General features: G+C 36.4%; 1 protein-coding gene across 6 annotated transcripts in view; it reads right to left on the bottom strand.

Annotated features, from left to right (window-relative positions):
• RAP1GDS1 (Rap1 GTPase-GDP dissociation stimulator 1) overlaps positions 1 to 12,741 on the bottom strand; it is a 216,152-nt gene that overhangs the window by 28,714 nt on the left and 174,697 nt on the right. For all 6 annotated transcript variants that reach the window (XM_074273052.1, XM_074273053.1, XM_074273054.1 and 3 more), the window contains 4 exons: positions 7,892 to 8,017; positions 2,216 to 2,359; positions 1,834 to 1,965; positions 589 to 723 (listed from right to left, as the gene is read on the bottom strand). In XM_074273052.1, the coding sequence (XP_074129153.1) occupies positions 589 to 723; positions 1,834 to 1,965; positions 2,216 to 2,359; positions 7,892 to 8,017 (537 nt within the window). The remainder of the gene's footprint in view (positions 1 to 588; positions 724 to 1,833; positions 1,966 to 2,215; positions 2,360 to 7,891; positions 8,018 to 12,741) is intronic.

Below are 12,741 nucleotides of genomic sequence, written 5' to 3'. Positions count from 1 at the left end.
AGCATTCTAAAATGTTAGGCCTGGACTATGAAGGGCTTGAAATACCAGTCTAAAGAGATTATACTTTATCCTGTAGGATAGGGGGACCACTAAAAATTTTTGAGCAGATGAGTAACAAAGCTGTACACAAGGAAGATTATTTTGGGAAGAGAAACAGGAAGCTGGGAGACCACTAAGAGATGATGAAGGACATCTTTATTACTAAAATAGTGATAATGTAAATGGATAGAAGGAGTCAGATGTAAGTGATTCTGTGGAGTTAGAACCAACAAGACCAGATATCTGATTCCAGGGGGAAATGGAAGTGGGTGAAAAACAGTAAATGAGAGAAGAGTCAAGGGTTATCCAAGATAGTGGACTGGGATCCTTGGAAAGTTAGATTCACTGGGAAGAAGTATAGACATTGCAATAGAAGCCTGGCTAGCATACACCTCTGTATTCTATCTGAGGGAAGTCATCTAACATTAACATCTTAGTTTCCTTGTATTCATAGTAAGGATAGCAATAAGTATTTTCTCTAAGTAGGTGGGTCAATCAATGACAAACAGCAAATGCTTTGCAAAGTAATTCTTAACCCCCGCAGCTTACCTGGTATTGCCAAGTTTCGGAGGGCACTCAGGGCTGCATGCTGAACAGTGACATTTCCATCTTCCACATGCCTGTCTAACAGATCCATAAGCTTTTGCACAATTCCATTTTCTACCATATGGATGCAATTTCCATCTGAACAAAATGAGAGCATTATACTGTTTCAGTAGTTACCTGCTATTTTGACTATATTTATAATCAAGGTATTTTCCTCAAAATAGGGAAATAAAAATGGATATATCACACCTACCACTTATCATACCACTTACCTAGAGTAAAACCAGAAGTGAACATCAACCTCCCTGAATTTCCTAAATAGAGTATTAAAAAAACAGACTAAGGACAAGTCTGACAGGTTGTTAGGTAGCTACCTGGTGCAGTCAATAGAGCACTGGACCTGGAATCAGGAACACCCACATTCAAATTCTGCCTCAGATATCACAAGATGTGTGATCCTGGGAAAGTAATTTAACATATCTCCCTCAGCTTTCTCATTGGTAAAATGAGTGTAATAATAGCATCTTCCTAAGTTGTAGTAAGGATAAAATGAGGTTGTTATTTTTAAGTGTTTTGCAATCCTTAAAGTATTATATAAATATTAACTATTATCATCATAAAATTTAGAAATAACCATAAATATCTGATGCCCCAAAACTACTCCTAAATATATCTTGAGACAAAGAACTGGCTTGAGAAGTCCAAGAAAAAGAATTGAGTTGTATGTATGGAACATATACACAATATTTGGATCCAGGTGATTTGCAACTCTGGGAGTTTAACATCTGAAAGATAAATCCAGTCTGAATACTGGGGGTCTCAAAGCTAAATAAAAAGAATAAACCAAAGGAGTATTTGCTTTATATCAGATAGTCTCTTACAGTGAAAAAAAGCAAACCATCTATCCATATCTTTGGGATATGGAAAGAATTTTCTTAATATCCTGGTTCCCCAGGGAAAGTCAGTGATTTTCAGACAGCACATAGAAATGTTAGATCCTTGAGTTCAAATGTGACCTCAGATAACACTTCCTAGCTGTGTGACCCTGGGTAAGTCACTTAACACCAATTGCCTCAGGGGGAAAAAAAAGAAAGAAAGAAAAAGGAAAAAAAAAAAAAAAGAAAGAAATGTTGGGTCTTTCCTAAAGAGTGTCAAATTTCATGCTGGTTGGGAAATTTATTGTGATAGTGCAATCCTCACCAAGTAGGAATTGGGGAAAAAAAAAAAAAAAAGTATTGATCAACCCACCATTCCTGGCAAAATTTGCAATGGCCAAAGCTCCTGCTAGCTGTAACTGATGGTTATTGGAAGGAACCCAAGAAAGGACTCTCTGGAACACGCTGCCTTTTCCTCCTTCAAACAATTTCTGCATGGACTCATCTGCAAAGACGCAATTAAACAAGCAGAAAGCAATTAGTTTTAATGGATAACTCAGAGACTAAAGGAGTGTCTAACCTAGAAGCAACTTATTCCTAGAAGATGACTGGCTCTTATTTAGATAACAACATTCTACAGAAACCAGTACAAGAGGATGTATGTTTAATAAATATCACTGAAGGAAAATCAGGTACAGTTATCCGAAGAAGGCTTCTTCTCTGGAGGGCAAGGAAAGTATGTCTGTGCTACTCACCTCCAAGAAGGAGCAGAACCATCAGATCAGAGGCTGTCTTGAGCTCAGCAATATCTTCTTCTCTCTCACTGTCCACAGTCTGTTGAACAATCTCTAGGAGGCATTCTACTAGGCCTGCGTCGACCAATTGCAACTTAATAGCATCTGAGGAACATGATGAGTCAATCAATTAATCCTCAAGCACTTAGGAAATGCCTATTGACCAGCAGCTAGCTGGCTAGGGAGTGAAGTGGATAGAAGGCTGGACTTTGAGTCAGAAAGACCTAAATTAAAATCCTGCCTCAGACACCAAGTAGTTTTGTGGCCCTGAGCATGGCAATGATACCTTGGTGTCAACTGTAAGATGAGGATAATAATAGTACTTACCTCAAAGGCTTGGAGTAAGGCTCAAATGAGGTAACATGTGAAACCATTTGCAATACTTAAAGCATTCTATAAACATCTTTGGTGAGTGGTTGGGGATATGGAAATAAGGGTGCAATGGTTCCTGTCTTTAAGAAGCTTATATTCTTATGGAGAAGTCAACATGTGCTTATTATGTGGGTAGATATTTAAAACATCCTTGGCTAGGAGGGTCATGGCTAAGATAGCTGGTAGGGGGAAAGAGAAGGTGGCTGTCTACAAAAGAGGCTTAAGCCAAGTCTAAAGAAGACCAAAGGCTTCACAGTTAAAGGGGAGGAGGATCATATGTTTGAGATTGAATCTGCATCTCACAAAGGTTGAGATGAAATAAAAGCTCTAATGAGAACAATCATTTAAAAATAATTGCTAGCATTTATATAGCCCTTTTTAAAGCTTGCATACATGCTTTACCAATATTATCTCATTTTATCCTCATTGCAACTCTGGGTGGTAGGTATTATTATTATCATCCTCATTTTACAAATGAAGGAACTGAGGCAGAGATTAATGTGACTTATCTAGGGTCACACAGGTAGTAAGTGTCTGAGGTTGGATCTGTACTCAAATCTTACTGACTCCAGGTTCATGTGCATTCTCCCCTGTGCCACCTAGCTGCCCCAGGAAGAAAAATGGAAATCTAGCAATTATGTCTTTGATAACAGGATAACAGAACCCCAAGAACAAGAAATAAAAGCAAAACTCCCTCCACATTTTTCCCTTTAAAAATGTCTGTACATTTCTGTCTCACCTCAATGTGACTCAGCATCCTTAACCCATCTTTTTTTTTTTCAGAGTTGGATACATATAATGATTTATCTCTATTATTCTGTTATCAAAAGGACAATTTAACTGCTTAAAATCATTTTATGTAGAGTAGAATAAAAAAAGAAAACACAAAGTAGCTAATGAATATAATGTTTTCATTTTTATCATTGTAAAGAAACTATGAAAGGGAAATGGCTATCTCAAAAATTCAATTTAGCAAAATCCACACAATCCGCAGATGTAGAATCTTGCTGCCAGGTGTTCTTCCAATCAAATGATGAATCAATCAATAAGCATTTACTTCGAATTTCCTATGTGCTAGGCCTGTGAAAGGCCATAGATATATGAATGTGCAAGCCACAAAGTATAGGAATGTACCAGACCCAGGAGGGTCTTCCACTCCACTCTGTGCTGTCTGTTCTTGGTTCTCACACAATTGGGGCAGATCATCTCCACATAAGGCTTTGAGTTCCATGAGAACAGGAGCTTGTCTTGTGCTTTTCTTTGTATTCCCAGTTCTTAATACGATGCCTGGTACACAGGATGAGGCTTAATAAATGTTTACTGACATCTGCTTGCTGGGAGAGTAAGACATACAACATATTCACAGATAAATAAATACAAGAAAAATAAAAAAAAATTTGAAGTGATTTCAGAGTAGACATTTATAACTGTAGGTGATTAGAAAAGGCATCTTAAACTGGGCCTTTAAGGCAGCAGATGTTCCAAGAGTCAGATGAAGAGGGAGAATGTTCCAGATGTGGTAGCCTGACAGGGACAAAGATAAAAAGGTAGGAGATGGAATGTTGTATATGGAATACATTATCACCCTATAAAAGCTAGCACCAGATTGTGAAGGATTTAAAAAGCCAAACAAACAGAAGAGTTTGAATTGTATTCTAGAGACAAAATAAAGCTTCTCAAGCTCCTTAAGAAGAATGACATCATCAGATCTGCACTCTAAGGATGATTAACTGAGCAGTGGATAACCAAATTATCTGGAGCCCCTTCCAGGGTAAGGTGAGAGTGAGATGGGGGATTGGCACCTTCTTTTTCTGAAAGGGTACTGACCTCCAGATTTAATAAGGTACTCAAACTGGTCACTTAAATACAAAAAGCCATAAGCACCTCCAACTGGGTCCTGAGGCCTAAATGGCAGACTAGGCAGGCAAGGAAGCATCTGCTCAGTTAGTCCTAGACTGAATGAAGAGCCTTTTCTCTCCTATGGCTAAGTAAACCTCCTTTTTGTTAATTGTGATATGGATTCCAGTGTCTCCTTTATTATAAGACTGAGCCTGATTTGGTCAGTTCTGGTCTGTTACCATCAGAGAAGAAAGAGACCTGAAGTTGCTTATAAAAGAGAAACAAAAGGATGACCGTACAGCCGTAAATGCTCAGCAGATATTTAAAAGCATACTTTTTTTGTGTATCAAATCAACAATGTTCCTAATTTTATCCAGTATTATTCCCTACTCAGGAATAGGAACAAGGAAGGTGTTTGACAGGAATTACTTATGGTTGATTTAGCAAAAAAGGAAGAAAGGAATTCCAGCATAGAATAGAGGGCATCATTTTATGTACTGACAACAGGATAAAAAATGGAAAGGAAAATATGTGAAAAGAGAATAAGAGAGGGCTAGGAGGAATCAAGGGACCAAGGGTCATGTTTAAGGCAAAAAGCAAACTCCCTGAACCTAAATGGCTTCTAGGTGGTCCTCAGCTAGAGGAAGACATGAGGGAAATAAATGTGAGGAAGAATACTTGGTGGCTTTCAAGGATCATTCTGGGATGGCTAAAGGCAGGAGGAGGAGAAAGGTAAGAAAGGTAAGAAAGGAAAGGGGTAAAGATTAACCCCATAATTGCAGGTCTTCTGCCATTTAGTTGATTGGCAATGATTTTAAGTGGGGTTGGAAAGAAAGAAGAGAATTACATCTTTCAGGATCTTAGAACATCTTAATTTCCTCTCTTTCATCTATTTATATGTTACATTTTCTCAGCAAACTGTAATTTCCTTGCAAACATGAACTGTTTTCCATTTCTCTTTTGCACATGATAGATAATTTAATAAATAATGGTTGAATTAAACTTGCTGAATGTTTCCACCCACCTCATATAAGGTAGTGAGCTCCTGGAGCAAAGAAAGACACTTTGTCCTTTTCAAGGTTTAAATTTTTTGCTCCTGCATAAGTCAGGCCTTAATAAATATTTGTCAAATCAAATGCTGTTATTATACAATTCCTGTATTTGTGTTCTCTCCATGAATAATCATTCACTTATGATATTCAATTCAACCTACAGATTACCTTTGTCACAGAACTTAAAAAAAAAACAACCTTCTGTTGATTTTGTTAAGAGTTTCTCAAGTATTTAGAATTAGCTGAATAGGAGGTCTTTAGAAGAGAAGAACAGAGCTATTTCATTGTGCTGAGCAATTCCAATCTCCCTCCTCAGTGCCCTCTTCTCTACCCCAAGGACCATGACTACAGAAAATCATGAAAAAGGAACAATTATGAAAACCTTTCACAGTCATCTACTTGGCTACTTCCTAGTACAAAATTTCTGGTTTTATCCTGCCCCTAAATCACTGACCCTATAAAGTTCGTAAGAATACAGAGAATGTTCAACCAGGATAATTTTTAAATAGGTGCATTTGCACTAAGTAAGACTGAAAGTAGGGCGTTTCCTTGGTTACAGAATACTGGACTGTAAATGTGCTCTGACTCGAATTAAAAAATTGTGATGGAAGAGGTCTTTCTGAAATAAAATCTGGAATATATAGTTTGTACATATTATTTTTTAGAGTGGGAGATCCACCATATTTAAACACTGAATGATGTTTTATGTACCTAGATATGTAGGCTGTTTCCCTTACAAGTTTACAAAGGTTATAATCCATTGCAAAGATGTAAAACAGGCCAGAAGAAGATGATGCCAAAGAAGTGAAGATGTCATGACTCTGAAATATTCAAGAGGAAAACATAGTATTTGTGAATGAAATTCTAATCCAGAAAAAAGTGAGCTACATATCATAAGGCCATCATTAGCACTTAGTTAAAACACACACACACACACACACACACCAATTTTCATGCAATTAAAAAAGAAAATATTAATCACATTTTTTTTTTCCTTTCAAGCATATAAATAATGTGAAAAAACTTGATTTGGTTATGAGTAATGGTGTGATGGTGAAGGTATAAACAGTAAAAGTTGTCCTACTTCATCTCACTCAAGTTTTAGTCTTAATCAGCATTTGAGGTTTTTTTTAAGGAAAAGGCATTTTTCTTTACAAGTGTTCTTTTCTTGTACTGTTCTTTCATAGGTCAAACCCAACAAAGAAATTAATTTTCAGGGGGCAGCTAGGTGGCACAGTGGATAGAGCATCAGCCCTGAATTCAAGAGGACCCAAGTTCAAATCTGGTCTCAGACACTTAACACTTCCTAGCTGTGTGACCCTGGGCAAGTCACTTAACCCCAGCTTTAGGGGTGGGGGAAATGAAAGACAAAAACTAATTTTCATTTGCAATAACAACAGAGCTGTTTCTAGGTCCTGATATTGGTGTACTAGTTATTCCATTCTACAATATCAAAGCAAAGTTTTTGTGAATGAAAATAATCACAGAAAAAAATCAGAGTATAATTGACAAATATAATTTGGAAAGAATGACAAGGAAGTTCTAAATTTAAGTTTAATTTACTTACTAGTTATAATTGCCTATTATATGCATGACACAGTACACAGTGTCACTGAAAGTTAAAAGCAATATAGAAACAGCACCTGCCTTCAAGGAACATACTTTCTACTAGAGGACCAACAGTTTCAGATAAACTAAAAATGATTAACCTGAGGACCCACTCAATCATCATGCATTAAGATTTTTGTGATTTTGAACATGCTTAATCTCTCTGGGCCCAAGTTTCCTTATCTGAAAAGTGAAGGAGTTGGATCAGATTAAATCAAAAGTCTCTTCCAGCTCTGGTCTGAATTCTTCTTACCCTCTTTATGTGAACATGAAAAGTGGAGATTTATTCTGGCATAGATTGTACAATTCAATGGGACATATGAACCAATGTCTGGTTAAAGGAAAAAAAGGTCTAAATTCATTCTGTTCAATCAGTGTTTACTAAAACTTTGAAATAGCTAATATAGACCATGCCAAAGGTAGAGGGTGGTGGTATATAGAACAAACAAGGCCTTGAATTTGATGACAGAGGGCCTGGGTTCAAATCTAAGCTCTGTTGCTTTGCAAATTTGAATTGGGCAAGTCATTTAAATCTTTGCAGTTCCCAGGTATCTGACCTAAAAAAAAAAAAAAAATGAAGATATGACCCCAAATAGACCTACTACTATCACTTTCTAATTCCAAATTTGTGTTAATATGGTAAGTGTGAAATAAATCAAGATCTATTAATAGAACATAGAAAGCTTTAAATAGCTTGCAGCAATTAGAATTCAGCAGAGAAGCTGAAAGAACATCATCAGTGAGAAAGGTCCATCTATTTCCTCACCATTTTCTGCCAAAGGAGCCAAAACTTCAAAAATCATTTCCTTTTTATCATGTTCTATCTGCTTCTTGAAGAGTTTTACCAACTCTTCCGCGATGTTTGTATATGCAAATTGTTCTTTACTCGACTCTGCAAAATAAGAGGAAAATTGAAAGAACAGTAAATAAGCAAAGTTCTGAAATTGTTTTTCACTTCATTCACATTCATTCCCAGGTCATTCTGTTCTATGAGTCATAGATGTACATACTCTCTTTAAAGGACAGAAACAATTCAGCCTGATACTTAATATTGCCTGAGTAAAAGAAAAGATGTTGGAGGCTTGAAGGGAAAAAATGTACTGACCCAAATTATTGTCCTCAAGGCTTTAAATTTCTACAATCACATAAGGTATAGGTTGTCATAGTAACCGTGAAATTGTAAAGTTATAAACTCAGAGTTTCAAGGCCTTCCATCAAAGCAGAAAAAATTAAGTCATGTCTAACTTCATTTAGCTTTGCTAAAATACTAGGCTAACATTCTTATTTCTGGTGTCATTACCATGGGTAGGCCCGCTGGGGCATGCTCATAACAGATTCTGACCTCTTATCTTTGAGAAACCCATTCCTCTATGGCAGATGGTCCAGGGAAAGAAGATTTAGCTCTACTGCATTTTAAAAAGTATTGTTAGAAAAGGAATCAATGCATCAATAAGCATTTATTAGGTGCTTATTACATACCAAGTGCCGTGGATAAAAAGAAGGAACAAAAAGTAGTCCTTGCTCTCAAGGAGCTTACATTCTAATACGGAGACAGGTACATAAAAATAAGTGCACAAATATTTATACACTTACATGGATACCCACAAGAGGTAATCTTGATAAAGAAAGCATTAGAAGTTGGAATAAGGTTGAGAATGGAGAAAATAGACCAAAAAAAGCCTTTTAACTGAGTCTCAAAAAAAGTCAGGGATTTCTAAGAGAGAGAGGCAAAAGAAGAGTGTTTTTTAGGTATGAGAAAGAATCAACAGAAACTGATTGTCTAGAACAGATCTGAGTCTCATTACTTTTTTGTAAGCTGAAACATTTGGCAGAAGGGTACCAATGTGATGAAAACTAGTTCCATAGGAGTGTGTGTGTGTGTGTGTGTGTGTGTGTGTGTGTGTGTGTGTGTGTGTGTGTGTGTGTGTGTGTAGGATTCCCTTTATTTTCACAAAGTAGGGGAAGGGTCAAAGATCTTTTTCAAGAAATCCCCCAAAGCCCTAAGATTTAAGCTCTGCAAGAACCATAATTCCTCCGAAGGAGACAGTTTATTCAAGATGAAGATGATGTAAACATGCCTACATATTGTCTACTGTTATTCTGCTCCAGGCAATTTTTGAAATGAAATTAATTTCACAAGCATGAAATTAATTCTGACATGGCTAAGGTAGTCTTATATCCAGTTACTGGCTTTCATTCCTCTATCAAAACATAGCATTAACATTCTTGCATTCTTACATTTCCAATCCATATCCCAGTGCCCAAAACATTTATCAAACTGAAACTAATATAAAACTTCACAATCTCCCCTGGGATTGTACTTAGCTTATATTTGACAGCACAGAGCAACAATATACTGTTATTTAATAAAGGAATTAAAGGATTGCATCTTCAACTGATACTTCAGGAGAAACTCAGGTGGGCAGAATGATATGACCAACATGGAACACAGCCAGAACATCCTGACATTTGAATCACTAGATTTTCATAAGCCTTTCAACAAGAAGCTTCATTTATAAATATGATTTGAGGATTGAATTAAGAAATATCATTTGGAAAGAAAAAGAAATATTGGTTTCTAAGAATGTCTAACTGTGTATTTTTTTTTAAATAATAATTTCTTAGCTATAAAACATTGTTACTAAAACATATGTTTATGTATGTTTATATCTCTATATATTTGCTATATATATATATAATTTCAGTATTAGCTATTTGAGGTGACCTGACAACACATTCCTTTTTCATTATCTAAAATTTTAAAATAAAAATGGGCATCAATTTAACTAAAAATAACTCTACTGTTCAGGGACCTGTCAAAAGCAGAAGTCTGTTTATATTAAGATATTTTTTATCTACTTGGCAGCAAAATCAACAATGAGGCATGCATGTACAGACACACATTCAGACAGAAAGGAATATGAACCCAAAGAATAAATAACAATCTTGCTGACACAGCTTATATTTCAGACATTAGCTCTACTACAATCTGGCATCACTTTGAGTGAATTATCATCTCTGCAGTGTAGTCTAAAGGGAAATGAACTGAAGAGTGACAGAACCTAGGTGAATCTTGGTTCTGACACATACTATATGACTTCAGGGAAATCACTTAACCCCCTGGACCTTGCTTTCCATATGCAAATGAAGAAGTTGAGCAAAATGGCCTCTGGGGTCCCATCAAGAGCAAGAGGTAGAACCCTTTGATCCTCCCTTTTTTCTTCCCCATTTCTGGAAAGAACAGCTTTGGCTTTTCAAATGCCTTAAATAGTCTAAAAGATATTTATAGGAAGGGATATGTGCATATTTGTGGTCTATAATTACTATATTAAATTTCTGATTTCAAGTTAGGTGAAAAGTTCTATGTAAAAGAAGTTACTAATGGTATTTACAAAGCCTGCCCTCTCTTGAGACAAAGTAGATTGTTCTCTATTTCAGCTATTCAGGGAAAAGTTTATATTAAAGACAAGAGAGCATATATTGGGAATTACGTGTAATCTGTATTCTCTGTCTCTGTCTGACTGTCTCTCTCCTCAGCACTTTCTAATCTGGCTTCTATTAGATGACATCATTGACCTCTTCATTGCTAGATGCAATAAAGTGACTGCCTTCCCTCAGACTCATTACCTTACCAATTCCTTTGAAAAAGTCAGTAAAGTACTTTAATTAAATCTTAGCACAGATGCGTTTTTTTTGTTTGTTTGTTTTTTTTCCTGAGGCAATTAGGGTTAAGTGCCTTGCCCACACAACTAGGAAATGTTAAGTGTCTGAGGTCAAATTTGAACTCAGTTCCTCTTGACTTGACTTCAGGACTGGTGCCCTATCTACTGCACCATCTAGCTGCCCCACATGTCCCTCATTCTTAATCCTTTTTCCTTGGCTTCTGTGATATAGATCATAGATTTGAATCTGGAGGTGCAATACCTTCATATAGGAATATAGATATAGATAGGAAGAAAATGAAACCCAGGTAATAAATCTCAGCAGGAAGATTTGAATCCAGGTCCTTTATGGAAGACCCCTCTTCTACTGCACCATGCTGCCTCCAATAGCATGTCCCTGGGTTCTTTTGTCTCTCCCTGTACTTTTCTTCTCCTATCATCTAAAAGTAAATATTTTCCATCTCTTAGCCTACACTCATTATAGACTCTCAAGAATTCAAACCCTAGCCCTGTGAGGACTCCCAAACCTATATGGGCCATTCTTTTCTCCAATAAGCTGTCAGAGGACCTTTTGGATATTCCCTTCACCTCTGTTCCCATTAACACTTCAAATTCAACATACTGAATTCATTATCTTTCTATTTCCTTCTCCCGAATTTTTTTTTTTTTTTTTTTTACTGTCACTGGTAGTCCGATTTAGATTAAGGTTTTCGCCTACACTCTGTCCCTTTCACACACAAACAATGGTTATCCCCAGGCCCTAACATGGGTACCTATTGTGACTGTCCTGTCCAAGACCCACAACCACTACATAATCGACCTCCACCAATTCTGATAATTGCCAAAAACAGTCTCCTAGTTAGAGAGATTAGAGTGGTGATCTTTTCTAAAATCCCTAAAGTCCAAAAGAAGTTCCTCCTGAATAGCTAGCTTCCCACAATCTCTCATTGTTAACTCACCATGTCCAAAATGGAATGCATCATTGTCTTAATCATCGATGTTTCTGTCAAGGGCACTACTATCTATTTAATATCTAAATAGGAAGATCTATCTAAATAGGTCTTCTACTCTCTGAGGAATACAATGTAAACTTTTTGGCTTAATAATCAAGGTCCTATGTAGTTTGTCTTCATTCTCCTTTTTCCAGTTTTATCTTTTTCAAGTATCCTATGCTCCAGTTAAATCAGACCAACTTTCTACAAATACTTCTCTCTATTTACCCATTTTAATTCAACAAATCTTTGTACTGGGCACGAAGCCAAGGGTATGAGGGAAAGAGAATGGCACTCCTTCCCAAAAGGAGCTTTTAATCTAACAGCAGAGAAAAAAATTGTGTAAAGAGACAAGTAAATACAAATGATTTTATGGATGGAGAGAGAATTAACAGTTAAGGAATTAGAAAAGCCATAAAGACATCAATCTGACTTTGGTCTTGAAGAAACCAAAATATTCAGAGAAGAAAAGATGAGACAAGAGTACATTACAGGTTTTGTACAAATGAGAAACTGACTATGAAGGTCTAAAAACAACTAGCAATTCACTCAGTTCAGTTGGAATGTAGAATGTAGGTATGCAAATAATGTGAGAAAATGTTGGAAAAGCAGGTCAAGGCTAGATAGTAGAGGTTCTGAAATACAAAGTGAGATATTTATATTTTATCCTAGAAGCAATACAGAATTATTGAAAATTCTTAAGCAAGAATGTGCCATCATAAAGACCTAGGAATGTTATTTTAGCAGTTGTGTGTATAGTGAATTAGAGAGGGGAGAGAAAGGAACTAAGGAGACCAACTGCCAAAAAGTTGATAAAAATGAAAGGATACTGACAGTGTTGAATAGCTAAAAGTGACAAGATTTAGCATTTGATTGGATATTGGGTTGAAAGAATTGGAAGAATAAAGAATGATTCCAAGATTATAAAAATTGGTGACTAAGAGTATTGGACCACAACTGGA

This window comes from Sminthopsis crassicaudata, chromosome 6 (assembly GCF_048593235.1).
Source record: "Sminthopsis crassicaudata isolate SCR6 chromosome 6, ASM4859323v1, whole genome shotgun sequence".
Taxonomy (NCBI): Eukaryota; Metazoa; Chordata; class Mammalia; order Dasyuromorphia; family Dasyuridae; genus Sminthopsis; species Sminthopsis crassicaudata.
The sequence above is the reverse complement of the archived record's forward strand: the minus strand, read 5'-3'. Positions and strand labels throughout refer to the sequence as shown.